Genomic DNA, 19,905 nt, shown 5'->3' with positions numbered 1-19,905 from the left:
TTGTGCCTGAAGTGATAAAACTATTTTGCACAGCTTGCTTTAATAAAGAGCAGATTGGTTAGTAACATCAGGAGGGACTCCTATCTAAAAAAGCCCAATAAAATGCTCTCATGGAGTGTAGTTGTCTTTTCTGTCCTTTTGATTATTGCCCAATGTATTTTAAATCATGCATTGTAGCATTCTCTTCTCCTACTCCCTTGGCTGTACCTAAAACATCGTCACATTTTATCATAAAAAATTTATGTAATAAAAAGTAATGTGGCCTCTGGGATTTTCTTTTCTGGCCTTACCTGTTGACCCAAAGTGCATGCTGCACACTCTCCAGAGGGGTAGTTTATAGGCTTCATTTGTGATGTTTAGGAGGTTTTGTTTGTTTGTTTTCCCCCAGCCCAGTGAATGCTAAGGCCATTTTTACAATATGTGCACATGACTTTAGGAATGCTGCTCATTCTCTGAGGCTTCTCAGGAACTTTCAAGTGTTCCAAGTCTGGTCTTTGCAGAATGGATCTGATGCCTTCTGAGCTGCCAAGTACAGAGTAGCCATGTGTTCTCAGCTGTAAGGAGGCTCCAGGCAAAAAATGTTGGCCATTTGTTAGTCCCAAGCTTCTCAGAGGTTAGTTAAAAAAAACCAAAACACAACTTTCCTGAAAGCCTAATAATTGTTGGGATGAACTAAATTAATGCAGTGCTCTGATAGGAGATGGTGAATAGACATTCCAACTAGACATGCCAACACAACTTAATAGCAATTTTGTTCATTTAATAGAGATTGCTGTTTTTAGAAATGTGTGATGCTGCAGAGTTGGCATGTGTGCCTGTTACCTCTTTAAAAAGTAAGCTTTTGCATGCCCTTTTACCAACTAGCAATAGCTTGTGGGATGTTTCCAAACCTCACAGTTCCAGAGTGTGTTTTGATAAGCATCCAGTAGGGTGGAAAAAAGCTTACAAAAACAACAACAAAAAAAAAGCCCAACCACCTACATCAGAACTGAGTGGATAAACGTGACTGCTGATTGCTTTTATTCATAAAAATACACTCTGGTCTTCAGGATATGTTTGCTTCTGCTTCAAACAGGCATATTATAAAACAAGCTATTCCATAAAGAGTTAGTATTAAAAAGAAAGGAAAATTAGGTTTTCTGTATTGAACCTCATATATAAAACAGCATTTTCACTGAATCTCTAGCTCATATTTTAGTTCTCTAAGCGAGAATGGAGAGAGAACTTAAAAATGGGAGGAGGTGAGGTCTGGAGGACAGTAATAAAAGCACAGCCCTTTGGTTAGTGTTGCTGGGTGTTTTTTTTAATGTCTGTGATAAAGTGGTATATTTCATTATAGGACTAATGCATTAAAACTCTGATGCAAAAGTAAAGAAATACTTATACAATCAGAACTAGATGGTTTTTTTTAGTTTGCCCCAACTCCATTACTTTTAAACTTAGATCAGAAAAGTGATTTTAGAGGAAATCGATATTTTCATATCAACTGTGTTAAAAGACAGATCAGAATAGGAATTTTCAAATGTAAAGAAAGAGCAAATGAATCAATAATAACCCTAAACTATCTGATCTTGTATGTGATTGAACAAATGCTTTAGCCTTTGTAAACAAACACATCAATTTAGTTATAATGTAATAGATTTCTATTTCATTGAGAGCTAAAATGTAATGATCGATTGTTGTGAGTCATCTGTGTTAGCAGAGTTAGGAAGCAGGCAATAGGATAGGTGCTATTCTGCTTTACACTATGATTTCTCTTGAGAATTGTTCAGGGAGCAAGCTTCCTTTTGTACCTTGCAATTGTTTTAATATAATGTCCAAATTTAGGGAAAAAGAAAAGGTTGGTAAATGTTGTCTCTTGGTGACACAAATAATAAAACATATCCTTTAGTCCTTGCTATAGGAGTTTATACCTGGTTAAAGAGAAGAAGTGAGTTACACTCTGAGGACTTCACTCATGACCATGTGCATTAAAAACCCTACAAGAATTATGACAATCTCTCTTTGTAAGTACAGAACATTTCTGTTTCGTGCCAAAAGCTGTTTGGCTTTCTGGGCCAGTGTCACAGTGCCTGGAGAAGGCCAGTGAGGAAGCTGAACTGTACATATGCTGTGTACATATGGAGTGCAGCACTGGGACGTGGCTCAACAAGCAGTGAGAGAGCCACACCATATGGAGTGGTGTAGCACTCCACAGAGAGCCTGGGCATCTCTAGAAGCAGTAGTACAGACAAGGGAATGGTAGAGAAAGGAATTCTTTGTTTACCTCTACAGTAACAGGGCTCAAACTGCTCAGAAAGCCAACAGAGTTGCCACATCATCTTGTGTTAACTGTATTTTTCTGCTGCAGCTCATAGATGTGCCTTTTGGAAAGGTGTGAGCATTTAGTTCTCCTGGTGGTATGCAGAGGTCTCTGGCCCCTCTGTCTTCATAGCACATTGTAACTCAGATTCTCTGCAGAGCCAGAAAGCACATACTTTCCCACTTACAGGTTCCTTTTGGGTATACTTTGGGAATAAAATCTTGGTAAAGCAACAAGATCAAGAGAATGAAAAAGAAAAAAAATTAAGGTTTGCTGTAGTTTTCTCTAAATAAAAAAAAAGTCCAGCATGGAGCTTTGGCTGCTAGGATAGTTGGTACTTCGTGATGCTTCAAAGTGGGTTTTCTTTTCTTTCTGATGATTTTTCCTTCCCTGGCCTTCCAAAATGTGAATTAGATTTTTACATTGCTGAAGGTAGGATAACACAGAAATATTATCTCAACATAATGAAAATGCTGATTAAATACCTACTGTACAATTTCATGAAGCTGTTCAGAGTTAAATGTTTCCATTTACTTTTCAATTAGAGTGATTTTTGGAATTTCACCTATTGTGTAAGTTAGTTGCATTATATCACCGTCCGGGGGTCTATGTACAAATCACAAACGGGACGGGACTGCTGTGGAACGTGCCTTGAGCTGTTTTATTTTTCAGCATCAGTCTCATTACATGGTTATGACAAAGGGAAGATGCCATCAGCATCTTATGCCATTAGATTTTGGGGACTCTGATGGAGTGGAAAATGTAAAAGCTGCGAAAATTTTTTGATAATTTGATGATGTTTTCTTTGTGAATTCCTGCAGATTAGGTATCCCACATTATAAGAAAGACTTTAATGATCAAATTCAACAGGTTTTTTACAACTGCTCTTTTAGAGGCCAGCCTTTGAATTCTGCATTCAGGTCAGAGCTCAAAGTTCTGACCCTTAGGCTTAACACACATGGTAAAGAAGTATATTCTTTGTAACTAAGTGGCAGACTTCCAGTGACAGATACTTTTTAGTCCAGTATCACTCAAACAGCCAGACTGAATTCACAACTGTAAGGGAGTTGGATATAAGGAAAACAATTTATACTGAACCTGGTAAGTGGAGAGCCAAGGTCAGTGTCATTCTACAATCTAGATTGCATTGAGGAGTTGGTTAGAGACATTTTGTGGTGTTAATTGTTTTATGACTACTCTGGAGTGAAAGTCTGCTTTGTTTCCAAAGCTGAAGCCATAAGAATGTAACATTTTGGTTTTAAATGGACAGATTTATGTCAATGAGGAGGTATTCAAGTCCCCATTCAGGATGAGGTCCAACTTCTCTCTCAACAGCCATGCTTGCTTGGTTGAGAGTTATGCCCAAGTGAACAAGCCACAGACACTCTATTTCCTGTATTGGATTCAAGTAGTGCTCAAAAAATATAATCATCCTTTTTTCCCAATCAAAGTTGTCTCCCTCCACTATTGCAAAAGATAGAGGAGAATTGAGACACATTTGCCTCCTGCATGTCTCTTGGCCTTTTGATGTAGTGTGTATTTCAGACTGTGATTCCACTGGGTCTTTGCCAGGGCATCCTTGGAAACGATGCTGAGGCTGGCTGGCCCATCTCCTGATACCTCCCCTCTCTCCTCTGGTGCGGTCATGCAACAAGTAGGGAACAGATGTTGCTGAAAGCTGACAGGTTGCTGCTTGGGAGGAGGGGAAGGGAACTTCTGGAATGTGGTCCCAGGCTGGAGAAGGGGAGGGCAGATCTTGAGCTTTCAGCACTGGCCCACACAGATTTAATAAAAGCAGCTGAATTCGAAGAAGAACATTGTTCAAGTAACCAAGGTGACCAGTGGACCTCAGGAAAGTTACTGGCTTTGCTAATTGTATTTATTTCAAGATTTGGCAGAGTTCATTGGAAGAAGGTGGTATTATTTTTGACTGTTGAGAGTATTTGTTTGTAAATAAATGTCAGCTGAGCTAGATTCCTTACATCTTTTTTGAGTTCTGCTTTTTCTAGTGGTTGCATGGGAACCACTGTACCACAGTATTAATGTGACTAATAGTCTGTGTAGACATGAAACACCAGCCCACAACACAAAAGTACAACAACCTCCACAACAAAGAAGCAAATAAGACCCCCTACCTGCCAACAGGTATCAAAAAGAGTTTAGCAGAAGATATTGTGGGTGTTAGGAAATAATTAGAATATTCTGATTTATCATAAGGAACTACCATTAAAAAAACCATTGGTTTCAGAAAAACTTGTTCAGCTCAGAATAAAACAGCATCTGTTGTTTTGTAGTTACTGAACCTTTTTGCTGTACTTAAACAATATAGCAATGAATACACTTCCCCTAAATTTCCATGAAAAGTAGAATTATGTTGTCATTTGAATTAGTTAAACAAGGCTTATGTAAAATGAAAAAGATATTTGTGCTGAAACAATAGAAGTATGCAAGCCTACTGTATGTAATAGGAGAATGCACATGCTGTGTTATGTGTATGTGTTGGTAGCTGTGTGTGCAGATGTACTGTGGCAGGACTTGGTACTTGAATAGGGTTAAAGTCTTAGAGGTGATATATGGGGTGTGGCTTTTTTAAGGGTACTGTAGTGACTTTTCAAGTTTAACTTGAGAAATATGAAAGAATTATTTGAGGACTAAAGGATTATACAAACTTGAATGCTGACCAAGATAATACAAAAATAAAGGGGGCTTTGCCTTCTGAAAAGTTGATATTATTTGTACTAAAGTACAAGACCTCTGAATGCCACAGAAACTTTAAAGTTCTGCTTGACATGGGCTGAATTAACAGTAATGTTGGATTTGTGAAACCAAATAAAATATTTTTGTTGTAACCATTTATTGAAAATTATTTTTTCTGGGACTCTGGCAATCTATTAGTTGGGTTCTCATGAAGGAAGCAAATAATTTTGTGGGGGCCTTTCAGTGTAACGTATAAAAACTGTCAAGTTCTTCAAGGTTTTGCCTTATAGGGCTAAATTTCAAGCTATTTTTTCTTACTGTTCTTGAAGACAGCAATTAGCATTGTTTACAATCACAGAGCTTGTGAAATGTGAAGTGAACTGTAGTATTTTTAGATGCAGAAATTTTGGTTGAATTTATTTCCTGTTTGCTGCAATGAAGGACTCATTAGCCATGCTAACTAACATTCTCTGCAGGCCACAGCACAGCTTGCTGTGTTTCTGTAGTTCTGGCTACCAAGCTCAAAATACAGAGGTAGAGCAGGCAAAAGTCCTATTGATTCAAGCTTGATTTTATCCATCTTTCAAGGGAGTATTTACTACTTATTGCCTGCACAATAAAGGAGGAGGAACCTTTTTAGGTGGTGACCATGAAGAATTAATTGCTAGAGTTTTTGAAGACTGTAGGCTAATTCTTAAAAAAATATTTTTCTTATTAATTTAATACTCATGAAGTCGACTACCTGAGTACTAAGTAGTGGATCTGGTTTTTCTGAAAATTGTTGCTATTTTACTCTTTGATTTTTAGGGATCCTAGAATCTATTTGCTAATTTTGCACAGTATGAAAATTTGAAGTTGTTTTCAGGAGTTGGACTTAATACTAAAGAGTTGTTTCAGTACTTTTTTCTTACTGTGAAGATGAGCTGTCAATATCTGTGTCAAACTCTGCTTTCTGAACAAGCAAAAGGGGTCTTTAATAGGTCTGTCAGCACTCAGCCCCACTGAGACAAAACACAGCCTTACATAAGTGCTGACTCAACAATTCATTGTATCTGAAACAACTCTGTGTTGGACTTTTCCAAGCACATTTGAGAGAAATTATTAGTTTTTCCTGTTCTGGTTGTTACAGACGTGATGGAAAGCCAGTCTTTACTATGTAGAAATACTCACTTTGAGAAGTACCTCCTTGCACATGCAGTCATTTAAATAAATAGGACTGGTTAGTATGAAAGTAAAAATTGACAACAGAAAGTACAAGTTTTAAAACCAAAATGCTTAAGGATGGTGTGTATAGATACAGTAAATGAGGATTTATTTTGGCAACCTTACTATGAAGGTGTTTGAACTCTGTCTCTGGGCATGAATCACGGGACTGGAGGAGAATTAGGCCAGAGCTTGCATGAGTTTGATTGCTTTACATTAAGTTTATATGAGTTTGTTTCTAAAGATACATTAACAGCAACAACTAGAAAGTTAATTTTGGAGAAGGTTCTACCAAATATTTAATATGTTAAATATGAATTTTGCTTGAAGTGGAGTAAGATGTGCAAGTGTTCCTGTCATTTTCAATCTCAGCTATCAATTGCATTTGCAGTGCTTTGCAGTTACCCATGTAAAATTGTCAGTGTTGAGAGCTTCTGATCACTACTTAGGCATTTTCTCTGTCATCCCCAGGAAAGATGTCTCGAGACCGGGCTCTCAGGAAGCAGCAGCAGCTGAACAATTTGGTAGCAGCAGTGACAAAGCTTGTGAAACCTGGAGATTTGATTGTGGATTTTTGCAGTGGAGGGGTAATGTATGTTTTTGTTTATGTGGTGCAATGTCTTTCACCTTTCATCTTTGCAGTGCTAGGTGGTTGTTGCTACAAAGAAAAGCAGAAGTGCAGATGCTGAAATTTTAGCTGCTTTCAAAGGTTCTCTGATTGGTATGGGGATGCTCATCACATAATGAGTGGGCAACAGGGAACACTGAAAAGTGACTCAGATTTTGTTGTTTGTTTTTGTTTTCACAGGGCCATGTTGGAATTGTTCTTGCTTATATGATGCCATCATGTCAGGTAAGTCCTCAATAAAAAGATTTCTGGTAGTCATCTTAAAAAGATGTGTATGTAGGGAGGACACATAGAAGTCACAGTTGTCTCAACAGAGGACTTAGGTTTGAAACATGCAAATTTTTTAGCATAATCCCTAAATGTGTGTGGTGCTTTCCAGAGAAGACAGAAGTTGTAGGAAAATATAAATATTTTCAAGCTGATTAATATTGGCAAGTATTAAATGCCTTTGATTGTTCCTGGGTTTCCAGCTAATCATTTTGTAGATCTCAGACGCTGCTGCAAGTGATTCAGAGGTTTTCTCAACAAACTACAAAGTTTTCTGCTTAGTAATGTTGTAGTTTGATTTCTCAGTATTATTTTGCCTTACTTTCTCCTATGTGTGAAATTTAGGTGGTACTCATAGAAAATAAGGAGTTGTCTCTGATCCGTGCTAAAGACAGAAGTGATGAACTAGGTTTAAACAACATTTGGTTCATTCAAGCAAATTTGGACTATTTTAATGGGACTTTTAACATTGGGGTAAGTGATGATAACTTTTCCACTTCAAAACTTCAGTGTCTGATTTATTATTCTTAAAACAACTGATATACATGAGAGAATAAAATTCTGTATGTCTTTACAGACTGTGAAAGTAAATGAGATTAATGTCCTGACTAGAATTTTGCAGCCCTAGTGAAGAATAAGGCATAAATAGTATTTTGTAGCTCTTTAAATATTCCTGTCATCCATTTTTTTATGCTGTTAATAGAATATGAACCTCTGTGGCAAGATGCAAGCTTTCCATGCAAGACTGACTGTTCTTTAAATCAGCCATCTAAAAGCCTGTTTTGACTGTAGCAGAGGATGGGTAATGCTGAAGGTTTATGGTACATGAACAGTGCTGTTTAACTGTTTGGTTGGTTTATTTAAGAAAGGAAAAGAAATTCAGGGCAGAAGAAAGAGGAGAGAATAAATGGTTTTAGCCCAGTCCTTCCAAGTGTAAATTTCCAATTCTCCAGCTTTATTTTTCATGCTACATTGTCATATAAATCTCAGTGGGTGAACTAGAGAGCTATTTCAAAATACGAGGATCTCATGAATAATACACTGAATTGTGTGTGTGAAATGCTTAATAGTTGTTTTATGAAGTGAGTCTCCAATTTTGTGGTCATTGGAATTCCTGTCTTGATTTCTGGGGGCCCATTTTAAAGGTTAATACAATGTTAACCCTGTGGAGTTTTTATTTAATAAAAAAAGTATTATATTCTCTCTTTCAAGTTTTGTGACAAGGGAGATATTGAAGTATATGTCAGAAGAGTTCACTTGGAAATTCTTCTTTACCAGCTCTTCATTACCAAATATCTGCATAAGTCTTCACATTTTATTTTGTTTCAGATAGTGACTTCAATATATAGGGTTTACTGCAAAAGCTTCGTCTTTAATTTTATTTGGGATTTTTTCTTAACTAAATGGGTTTTTAGAAGGCCAAAGAAGAAATCATTTGGTCTAACAGGTCACACAGGCTCAGCAAAGCTACTGGTTTATTGGCTGCTATTTTAAGATCTCTTTTTCTGCAAGGAAAGCAGAGAGCTAGCTTTGTTTTCTACTTGGATAGATGAGGAAGTAACTATAATTGCATTCCATGATAATCTGATAGCTGTGATATTAAGATTCTATTTCTGATGTTAAACTAGTTTTATTTATTTTTTTTTGTTAAATTCATATGAGCAGAAAATTTCATTGTGCAATTATTTTCTTGTTAATTTTTTAGTGTTCTGCCTGAGACTAGAGTATTTGTTTCCATCTGTATGCAATTATAGTTCAGTTGATGATTAATGGTCTCCTCAGCTGAGCTTACAGCAAGCAGACTGGAAACAAAAAGGACTTTGTTTTAATCTATATCTGAAAGCAAAGTTTTTATCTTCCAGTTGCTCTACCTTGAAAAGCAGCTTTGAACCCTGAAATCTGAGCTGTGCAGTCTTAAACCTCTTCTCTAAACGTACAGTGAACAAAAAGCAAAGCAAATAATGTAGTTTTATAAATCCACACTGCTGCATAAAATCAGAAATGTGCCTCAAAAATGTCCTTAGTCTAAGTATGCACCAGACCTACTCTTGGAGGTGCTGAGCACCTGGGAGGAGGCAGAGGAGGTAATGCCCCATTTCAGTGGTGCATTTGGCATCCCAGGTAGAGACAGGAGAGAGCTGCCTATGTTTCCTTGCAGTATATTGAGTACTACAGTCATTTGCTTTTCTGTAGGAGAGCAGAAAGAATTTGGGTGCAACCTCTGTGTTACCCAAACACGTCAGTGCTCACAGGTAGTTGTGATCAAATGTTATTTTAGTTTTAGTTGAAGAGCCCCTCACTAAGGAAAAGAAATAAAAGAATAAGGAGAGGAAAAAAAAAATTAAAGGAGGGCAAGTTGTATTTGATGTCTCCCCCAGCTCCAGTGTTTGTTTCCTGTAGGTTTTACTCAGTACTTGAAAACCAAATTATCTACATTTTTATAATTTTAGCATAATTCCATTAAATGTGACCTTCAGGTATATCTATTTCTTCTCATACTGCTTAGTTGAAATCCAGTTTTGATGTAGTTCTTTGTATTTTTGAGTTCTTTTTGCTTGACAAAAGTTTTTTACAAATCACCATAATGTTTTTCTGTTATTGTGTATTCCACAACTGCTATTTTTCAGGAGATTTGTGTTTAGTTCATTTGATATCACAATGAAGTGCACCTGCCTTTTGAGTGCTTTTGGTGAGCAACCCTTCTTCAGTGTTGATTCTTTGTTAGTGAAATAAACCCTAAATTTTCCTCAACATGGACATGAAGGAGGGAATCAAAAACTGGAGAATTAAGGACCAGGCCTTTGGTGTAATAGCTTTAATTGCAAAAACTTCCTCATGCATTTAACTAACTAAGTCAACCAAAAAAATGCTGGATTGTATTTAGACTGTTCCAGTGATGAATTTTCCTGTTTCCTTGGTTGTTTTCCTGCTCTAGGTGGCCCTGCACGCCTGCGGGGTGGCCACAGACATGGTGATTGAGCACTGCCTCAGGGCACGGGCAGCCTTTGTCATCTCCCCCTGCTGCTACGGCTTCATTCAAAATACAGTCAAGTTCAAATATCCACGAAGGTAAACTAAAGCTTGCAAGATAAGCCCTAAAATATCAACTTAACTGAAGGAATAAAATCCTAAAGGAGTATAGAATTAATCATTTGAGGGTCATTGAGAGTGACCAAGCTAAGCTGATTCACACTTACAATGAAACTGTTTCCTCCTTTTTGCCAATCCATCCTCACGGGCAGATTGGTAATTCTTGGATTTTTTTTTTCTGGTTTTATCTATTCATGGTTCAGACTTCATACAATCAACATAGTAGATACAGTATCTTATATGCAGACCTTCTACCTTAAAATCACAAAGTTAATAGAAAACTCATGAAAATTACTCTAAGAAAGGGAATTGACATTTTAATGTTGGAGGAAGATGTAAGCAGTCAGTTTAAAAGAAATGGGTCTGCTTTATGCCACAGTTTACTGCTTGTACAACTCCTTTGATTTATTCCCAAGTAGATAAGCTCTCCTGTGTTTCAGTTCATATTTTTAATACTTTTTCAATGGATTATGTACATATTTTGTCTTCAAATCTGCCTCGTGGGAGATACTAATATATCTTATGCTTAAGAATTTTAATACCTTTGATATAAATGAAATGTAAAGGATAAGCATAAAGTGGCAGAAGATAAGAGGTTAAACAGCCTTCTGAGTCAGAACTAGGTGGGGAAAAAGGGTTGTGTTTTGGTTGGCTTTTTTTTGTTCATAAAACTGAACTTTGCATTTTGGATATCCAAGATGAAATATATTTAATTCCACCTGGAATTACATCAATGACTTAAGCATGTATTTGCTAATATAAGAAACTGAAACATGCAGTCTTAAAAGGTATCAACAAATCTAAAGAGATATTATGCATTCATATGAAATATTTTTCATACTTTTCTATAATATCAAAGTGTTCTGCCACAGAAGTGCATAAAAAGCAATTCTTTATAACTTGTCAGTTTGATAACCTTTGCATTTAACTGTTCTTTCTTAGTCAATTTGATACTTCCATCTCTTTTGTTTTCTCTTGTGACACAATAATACATTAAGTCTTCTAATGAAGAGGCAATAAAATTCCAAGCCTTCTAAAATTAACAGGCATATCATTTTTCTCAGTAGATTTGTTTTAAAATTGGCTGGCTAATGTTTAACTTTTCACCAGCTACATTTTTAGACCACAAAGACTGGAAATGATCACTTAGAAAACTTTTTGCTGTGGATGTTGCAAGAATATTTGTGTTTGCTGAAATTTTCAATCTAACCTCATAAGTCTATGAAAAACTATTAGCCTAGTCTTGAGCTACATTTTAGGGTTTGCTTTTTCTTCTTTTCCTTATGTTACATGATCATAGAGCATGATAGCCTGGCCATATCCCCATAGTGGCTCTGTTCTGTACTCAATTCCATTGTAAAGACCCTTTAGCTTTGTGATATAAACAAAATATATGTGTGTATTATTAAATATATGTAAAGTGTTTGTGTGACAATGAGAAAACCACAGTACCTGTTAGCATTTATAATGATTTAAAGAGAGAGTTTTTATTAATACTAGGAAAAGAAACCCCACTAAATACACTTTTCTAGTGAACTGGGACTGTAATGGGCTTTGGTATTTTTTAAAACCTTTCTGTATGATAAAGATATGGCTGTTTTTTTTTAAATGTGTTCAAGTATATAATGATTGCTTCTGTTTTCCACCTTTGCTGTTTTCAGATGTGAATTGAATTGATATATTTATTTTTTTTTCAGTCATCAGTTCAAAGAAATTTTGTCCTACAAGGTATGTAAAAGGACAGAGGGAAGATATTTATTTGCAGTTTCCTGCATTTCACTGGGTCTTCTTATCAAATGAAATATAGGTGGTTATCTTCTAGAAATAGGAGGGGCATGTGTTATGTGAAATGTTCATTATTAGTGCAGGTGCCATTGTGTTTTCTCTCCACCATCCATTTTAAAGGCTTTTTTCTTCAACAAATTTAAGTAGTTTCTCCACAAAAAACCACCTTTTTTGTCATAATGTATAAGTGAGCCATTCCTAAGGTACTTCAATGTGTATCAGTTAAAAATTACAGGATACCAATTTGTTTAGATGTTAAATACAACTGTTGTAATAAACATTAGATGCCTCCCTCTAATTTATGTCTAAAACATTGGACATTGTAAGTGGGAAGAGCTTAAACAGATCAGCAAGATTTTAATACAGTACTTGTATTTTATACAGTCTCTAAATGTTGTTCAAAATTACTTTTAAAATATTGAAGTGTGTTTTGACCCTGAGCAGTTGGGGTCTGTGGAGATAATCTGAGAGAAACACAGGAGAAATTATCACTGAAGCATACTGACAAAGTGAAGGGTAACAGGAGAGTGGAAAAGGACAAGAGCAGAGAGGTGGGCAGCAGAAATCTGGTACTGATCTGCTAAGTTTTGTCTTGTGAGTTTAAACTAGTTAGTGATGAGCAACCCGAAATTTGAAGGTTAGAGGCACTTAATGTGGCATGGAAAAAACATGCTTCCTTTTGAGAGAAGCAAGGTTATGTAGGAACTTTACTAAATTTACCGCTCAAATCCTAGACAGGACTCTTGGCTTTTTCAATATAGAAGTGATTTTTGGAGGTGCACAATAATTCTTTGTAACAGAAATATGGAAATGAAGGAGGGTATTTCTAGTATCCAGATGCTTTTGGAAACAGTGGGCAGTGCAAAGATAATGTATGTGGCAGGAAAATAGAGATTATCCTTTTTAATCCCTAAATTAGAGTGAGTTTTAAAAATTCAGAAAATCTCCAGCCATCTTATAAGGGAATAGTTCAGTTTTCAGGTAATAAATGCCCAAAGATTGAGGTGCCAAAAGCCACATGATGGATGTGGAGCCGCCATTATTTTTTCCCATGATTAATGTTCCTTTCAGCATCCCTGTGACATAATCTCAAAGAACTTGGGTTTCAGTTCAGAAAAAAATTATTTTCTAGCATTATTAAACCTGCTGACAGTGCAGAGAGAGATGGTGTCAGTTATAAAGTCAAAGATGCCTAGTTTAGGATAGTGTGTATAATCTCATTGCAACTCAGTGAATTTCTTCTTAATCTCTTAAACCATGGAGATTTAAATCACAGGGTTTGTCAATACTGTAGAAGCTCCAGAATTTTATTAATTGTGTTGCAGAAGGGCACAGGAGTCCAAGATAAGGCTAAAAATATTGCTACTCTTAGTAACTTGAGAGTCTATACAATTGGTCTAGGCTGGTTGGTGCCTCAAATAATCCTAGTTATAAATAACTTCTACTATGCAGCTAGCTGTATGTGTTTTTATATTTCATATTAATAAATTCTTACAGGTTATTGGCTAGCAGCCAAAGTTGCCATGTGTTAGCCAGACATTGTCTGTGTCACCCACTCCAGTTCCCATTTTAAATTAATTTCTCTTATCTTTCATTTTAGTGATATCTAAAAAGACATCCAGAAGTCTGGCATTTCCAAAACTTTTTTGATGAGAACATTATGCTGTAATTCATTTGTTTATAGTTGCAAGGAATAAGGTTATGCTAGCTGTAATTTCTATTATGGTACATTTTGAGACTCTGTCAAGACACAAGGAGAATTGGAAAGTAGAACTGTATAAATTTGCAAATACAGCTTTGGAAATTTAATAGAAATGGAACAGATAGATGTTCTAGTAAACAGGTTAACTGTTTATGCACACTTTGGGAAGTTTCTCATCCTTACTTTAGAAATGCTTCTTTTAAATTTCAGACAACAGGGAGTATGACAATTTAATCATTGTGTCAGGGGGAAACAATGTAATCATAACAGCCTCTAGTTTATCTTTTTGGATCACGCTGTAAGAAGCCAAGGATTGGATCCAGTCCAGATGTTCAGGTCAAGTGACAAGACTTACCTTGGCTCTGGTCTGCTCCAAAGAGCTGGGAACTTGCTGTTGCAAAGAGCCAAGTTCTGTCAGGTGCCTGAAGACTGGTGAGGAGTTGTGTGCTAACATGGGTCTTCTCCCTCTCCTCTAAATCCCTCTTTTTCTCCCCAACCTGCCTGTCACTCCTGCTTCTCTCCAACAGTGGCCACATTGTCCGTGGCACCCCTTCTCCTCCATTCTTTAGTGGTCATATCTGGGTTTAACATTTTCACCTCCTTTGCACTACAGGAGTAGCCACATTTGAACTGAACTGACTGGGTGTAACATGTTTAAGGCCTGAATGTGTTATGACATGTTTTTATTTTGCTTTCATATTTTTTACGAAGCTGTGAGCTGGAAACCTTCATGTCTTTGTGCTGTACTAGGGAACAAATATTCTTGCATCAAGATATTATGAATATATTTAAATTAATAATATTTGTGTATCAAGCGATGATAATGTTTTATTTTATAATATATGGGAAAATTTTTTGCAGTCAGGTGTCTGTTTATGAATTGGGTGGAGTGCACTGGGGGAATTACTTCGTGATTTAATATGAAGGTTTTTTGTGGAGTGAAGGCTTGGATGTTTATGGCCCTCTAAAAAAAGCTGGAGTAAGTATCCTTACTTCAGAATATTGAAAGAACCTGAAGTATCCTTAGGTGAAGTTGCTCTCTCCACTTATTATAAGAACCAAATCTTTAAAATTGTAATTTTATATCAGGTAAGAATAAAAAAATTATTTTTTTGATTCAAGACACATGTCCTTGTTTCAGTACTATAGCTCTGGAAGCTTTGCTTAGGCAAGCACTTTGTGTTGTTGCCCATTTCTGTTTTCTCCCCATGACATTGTGGGTGACTTGGGAAGGTTGTGTGATTCTAAGATGGCTCTGATTTACTCTGCCCTATACTGAGCATTGCAGCTGTCCCACAAAGCACAGCTGTCATCAGAGCAGTAATTCCACTGCCACACCTGCAAGGCTCTTGCTCTCTCCATCTGGCTCACCTGCCTTCCTTGCCTTGCCTGGTCTTTGAGGTGCCATTGTGCTGGCATTGAAGGCAAGTGAGGATGGGGCTCTGCTGCTGCCCTCTCCCCTGCACCATCCCCCTGGCTGAGTGGGCAGGGAGAAATTCTTCTGTAGAAGTGTCTGCAGAAAATTTTAATGGAACAGGGGTAGTTTGAAAGTAAATTGTGCTCCTTTTGTTGCAGACTTTCCTATTCACAGCCAGATATTTTTTGCCTTCAGGATCAGATTGGATTTGGTGGGGCAGAGGGAATTTGACCCATCACCTTATCCTGAGATTCAAAATCACTGTTTGGAAGAAATGTTCAAATCAACTGTTAAAGAATTTTGTCTCGGCTGCTTATTGATGCAGGGAGGCTGCCCTATTATGACTGTGCTAAATGATGGCTGTGTTGCTCATTAGTTATTGAAGGCAAAATTAGTCTGCAGGATGTCTTTGAAGGATGCTGTCTTATATACATTGCATCCCATTCAACTGCTGCAAAGAATCAGGAAGTTTAGCAAGAAATAAATACTCATGAGGAGAAATGAGGCAGTGATTACAAACACTTGACCTACACAAGTATTTGCAGTATAAAAATTGGGATTTCCACACAGGTGAATTTTTTTAGAAATACTGTCTTCAAAATGTGGTATCATTTCTGATACTTTTAAGCATTTAGTCAGATTTTTCTTGATGATTTTTTTTGTCTTTTTTGTAGGAGCACATGATCCTTTGCAGATTTGCAGATCAGACAGCTGTTCAGCTTCCACCTGAACGCAGGCAAATTGGTATGAATTTCTGAAGCTGTTGTGTAAACCATCCCAGTAATGGTTTTACCTTGATACATAAAGGAAGAAGTAGGACATTTATGAATGGGACATTAAGTAGATGTCTTCAGATAACAGTTGAAAAATTTAAGTTTCGTCACATTTCACATCTAGCTGTTCTCTTCTTGCTATAGAAATGTCTTTCTTCATCCAAAATCATCAATATTAAAGTGACAGTTTGGTATTTTTGTTTTGATGAAAGCTGTAAACTAGCTTTCAGGTCAGAAAAGGCAGAAGGGGCTAGGAACTCTAAGTCTGCTTAGAAATAAGTCTGCTTTTTTGGCTTAGAAGAAACATTTACAAAGTATATGAAAGCAGTACTAGCTAATAAGCATAATGTTTTTAAGAAGCTTAATTTGAACAATTGAAAGTATTTCTTATATTCGCTGCACAAAAAGAAAATAATAGAAATCCTGTATAAAAGCTGACAGTAAATTTGTCAGTTTCTTTTGTCATCATCACAATATTTGAAAAACAAATTTCAAAAAGGTCAGTATTCATTTACTAGTGTTGGACCCCGCACTGTGACTGAAAATTGAAATAGGATCAAAAAAATTTTTTTGAAGGATTGTAACTCTTATCTGTTCTCAATGTCTGAAACTGCAGGGTTTTTTTCCACAAATGTAACTTTTAAGTGTTTTGCCCTGACAGTGAGTACTATTGTAATAATAATATTGGAGTCAGTGGCCATTTTGTTAAACCAACCACAGAAGGTGGTTTTCTATGAAACCACAGATGTGGGAGGATAGGACTACAAAAGGTGATTTACAGAGTCTGTCTGGTTGGTTATATAAACTAGTGATTTCTCCCTGCAATATACACATCCATACAGGACTGAGTTGGAAAGATCTTTTTCAGGCTCTCCCTTATCATTGTATCTTTAAATTGTCTCCAACCCAATTAGTACTCCTCTCAAATCTCAAGCTACCCAGAGAACTGAGGCCAAATGTCATAATAGTGAATTCAAAGCAGTGAAATTCTTTTGTAACTAAGGAATCCAGCTGAGAAGGAGAAGACAGTCCTCGCTGGAGGCTCACTGTGGATGGACAGAGTAGGTTGGACTGAGCCCTGCATTCAACTGTGATGTGCACCAACTGCTCTGAAATACAAGGATACTGCAGGGTGTGTTGGTGCCACCTGCCCAAAACTTCTAAAGGCACCTGACCAGGGTCCCTAACAGGGCTGGTAATGATACAGGCACAAAATCTGGTTATATATTCAGGGAAGAGAGGCAAGCTGTTCCAGAGGGTGGTTTGGAATGCCAGACTCCTATTCCAAAGGCAAACAGGATGTGCTCCTGTCTCTTCATCTCAGACCCCAAATACATTTAACTGTATAATTCTGTCAGGAACAAGGGAAGAGGCAGGATCATTGTGTTTGAGACTGAAGCAGGATTGTGCCCTGTTGACTTGAGACTGTAACTACTAGTGATAAAACATTTCAAAGTAGCATTAAATTTTCCTTTCAGTAGAGTTTCAAGCTGCTGAAAATACAATCTGACAAGTCAATTCTGTTTTTCAGAACATAATAATCAATTATAATGAGTGAATAAGTAAAGACAAATGGTCCTATCATACAGCCCTTGTCATGGCTGTATCATAACAAAAAAATTTCTAAGCAGAAAAAAACCCTCTATCCTTCCTGGGTTTTTTTTCTGCAGATAAATCTGAAATAAGCTTATTTTGCATTACCAGTTTAGTATGTTTATTTATAAGTAGTTACAGTAATATGTCTCAAATCAATTACACTTTTTGGTATTTTAGTCTGTTGTTCAATAACCAGAGATTTTCAGATTTTCGGTGAAAGTACAGGAAGGAAACAGCTATGGTTATAAAGGGACTAGAAGTCTGGCAATTCAGAGGGCTAAGGGGTAAACTAGGCATTTTTCTTCTTCCCATTTACATTAAAGCATGTTTTTTTCTGTAAGTTTTGAGAATACTTTTAAATAGTTGTGCCTTTCTTCATATTAAAGAATTAATAATCTCTTCAAGGTCTTTGCTAAATGAGGGTTACAAGTTACAGATGTGATTTGGAACGTAAACCAGATTAAGATGTTTTTTAAGTAGATTTGGAACTTATTTTCTAGATGGCTTACTGATGTGTTTTCCTAACATTACGTGCACATTTCTGATAATATTTCTACATGTTGAGTTTGTGTTCTCCCTTGCTGTCATTTTAGGAAAGCAGTGTATGGGACTTGTGGATCTGGATCGGGCCTGGGCAGCAGAAGAACATAACTACTCTGTCCAAGTTATATCTATGGAGCCAGAGAGCTGCTCTCCAAAGAACAATATGTTTGTGGGCATTCCTACTTAGAGTGTGAAACTTGCATTTGATTTGAAGCTGAGCATAAATCTTCAGTGCATAATGACATGCAGCAGATAGAGGCAGCGCTGGGAAGCAGACATCCCGCATCTTGAACGCATTGCCTTCGGAAAGGGAAGCAGCCCCCAAAGTCCTAAAAAGCAAACTGCATGCAGAGCATCACAAATCAACTTGTAATGTGTCATTAAGCGACTTTTGGTTCTCATACTGAGAAGTTTCTGGATCTAATGACTGTGCATGGAATTATATCCATCTGTAAAAGTTTATGAAAAACTGGCTTTGTTGAAGGAAAGGTGATTTCCTTTTCAGTAAAGCTGTGTCTTGGCTGCTTGGAAATTGCGTTCATGGTCAAAACAGCATTTGTGTTCATAAGCAGAGCAGTTATCAGCCAGCAGTGCTGATCACCAGAGGGACAGAGAAGATCAAGTTTATTGTGTTACTGAATATGGCTGTGCAACAGGTGGTGGCCTGACTTTGCTAAAGAATTCCATACTACTGTAGGAGATTATTTGTAATAAAACTTCATCAGAATACTTTGGGCCTCAATCTGCTTATTAAAAATGTATTCTACCTTGCTAATAACTTTTTTAAAAGACTTCAGAATTACCTTTAAATATTATGCAAGGATTCTGTAACCAGGCAGTTGACGCTTGGTTTAAAGAAACCAAACTCCTCATTATCCATTGACCAGAAAGTGGGAGCTAGACATAATGTTAGTGAATGGACCCTTCACTGTTGCATTGGTAACAGAAGTGTGTTGATTCCTATTCATAAGAAACTTGCCATCCAGAAGAAATATTTATGAACAGTTCATGTGTCTACATACACCGTCTTCATTGATTTTATATTCAGTTTAAAATTTGACAAAAGTTGCAGTGTGGAACCATTTGAGAAGATAATCACGGTTATGCTGCTCTAAAATAAAAATAAGTATTCTCCTGTGCTCCATTTTCCCCCTAATTTTAAATCACCTGTTGACACAAACATAATGGAAGGTAGCTCCTAATGAGATTTTTACTGCATGTTTAGGGATTTTATTCATCTGTGACTTCTGCCATGTTTCAGTTTAAATTATCTGAAGTTTGAAAACTATGAACATAGCTTCCAGACATGGCTAACTGAATTACAAACAATAGGTATTGGAGCAAAAAAAGAATCCAAAAGTATTTTGTTATTCATGAAATGTAGATATCTAAAAGATCGAAATATCTGGGTTTTTTTTAATGTGAACACATGGAACGCTACCCGCTTATTTAAAAAGCACAAAAGTGAGCAAGTAGGAGTGAAATCCTACCTTTAGCATGAGTTCTTCCTTGATAATGATGAAATACTTTTTCTGCAACTGTTTGTGGTTACAGGAGGAACTTGAGTTTTGAAGAATGTATGGCAAATACAAAATACATGGCGATACCAGTTGTCTCCAGAGTTTTCTGCAATACTTGCCCAATGGGAATTCAGTTTCTAAATTAGTGGTATGTCAATCTGAACATTAGTCATGTTAAATTGCTTTTCTGGAGTGAGCAAATGTCTCTTTATGACCTTCTTGTGCGAAGGAAGAACTCGTCAAGGTGAGGCAGTTGGAAACTGATGCTGTTTACAGTAAGAGTTTTCACACTTCTCTGCTCCAGGCAGTGAGTAGCAATATCAATGCTTTAATTATGGTGGTGTTGAACATTTGGCATGGTTTGATACTGTGCAATAAAACA

At 36.8% G+C, this 19,905-nt stretch overlaps 1 protein-coding gene across 3 annotated transcripts in view; it reads left to right on the top strand.

The window, feature by feature from the left end:
* Positions 1–18,732, top strand: part of GSTCD (glutathione S-transferase C-terminal domain containing) — a 45,024-nt gene extending 26,292 nt beyond the window's left edge. For 2 of the 3 annotated variants that reach the window (XM_066548147.1, XM_066548148.1), the window contains 7 exons: positions 6,674–6,789; positions 7,011–7,055; positions 7,443–7,571; positions 10,033–10,166; positions 11,885–11,915; positions 15,766–15,835; positions 18,054–18,732. In XM_066548147.1, coding sequence (XP_066404244.1) covers positions 6,674–6,789; positions 7,011–7,055; positions 7,443–7,571; positions 10,033–10,166; positions 11,885–11,915; positions 15,766–15,835; positions 18,054–18,190 — 662 coding nt within the window. In that variant the 3' untranslated portion in view covers positions 18,191–18,732. The remainder of the gene's footprint in view (positions 1–6,673; positions 6,790–7,010; positions 7,056–7,442; positions 7,572–10,032; positions 10,167–11,884; positions 11,916–15,765; positions 15,836–18,053) is intronic. The other variant, XR_010783495.1, reaches the window with a different exon arrangement.
* The last annotated feature ends 1,173 nt before the right edge of the window (positions 18,733–19,905 follow it).

Source organism: Molothrus aeneus, chromosome 4, assembly GCF_037042795.1.
Source record: "Molothrus aeneus isolate 106 chromosome 4, BPBGC_Maene_1.0, whole genome shotgun sequence".
NCBI classification, from domain to species: Eukaryota; Metazoa; Chordata; class Aves; order Passeriformes; family Icteridae; genus Molothrus; species Molothrus aeneus.
The sequence above is the reverse complement of the archived record's forward strand: the minus strand, read 5'-3'. Positions and strand labels throughout refer to the sequence as shown.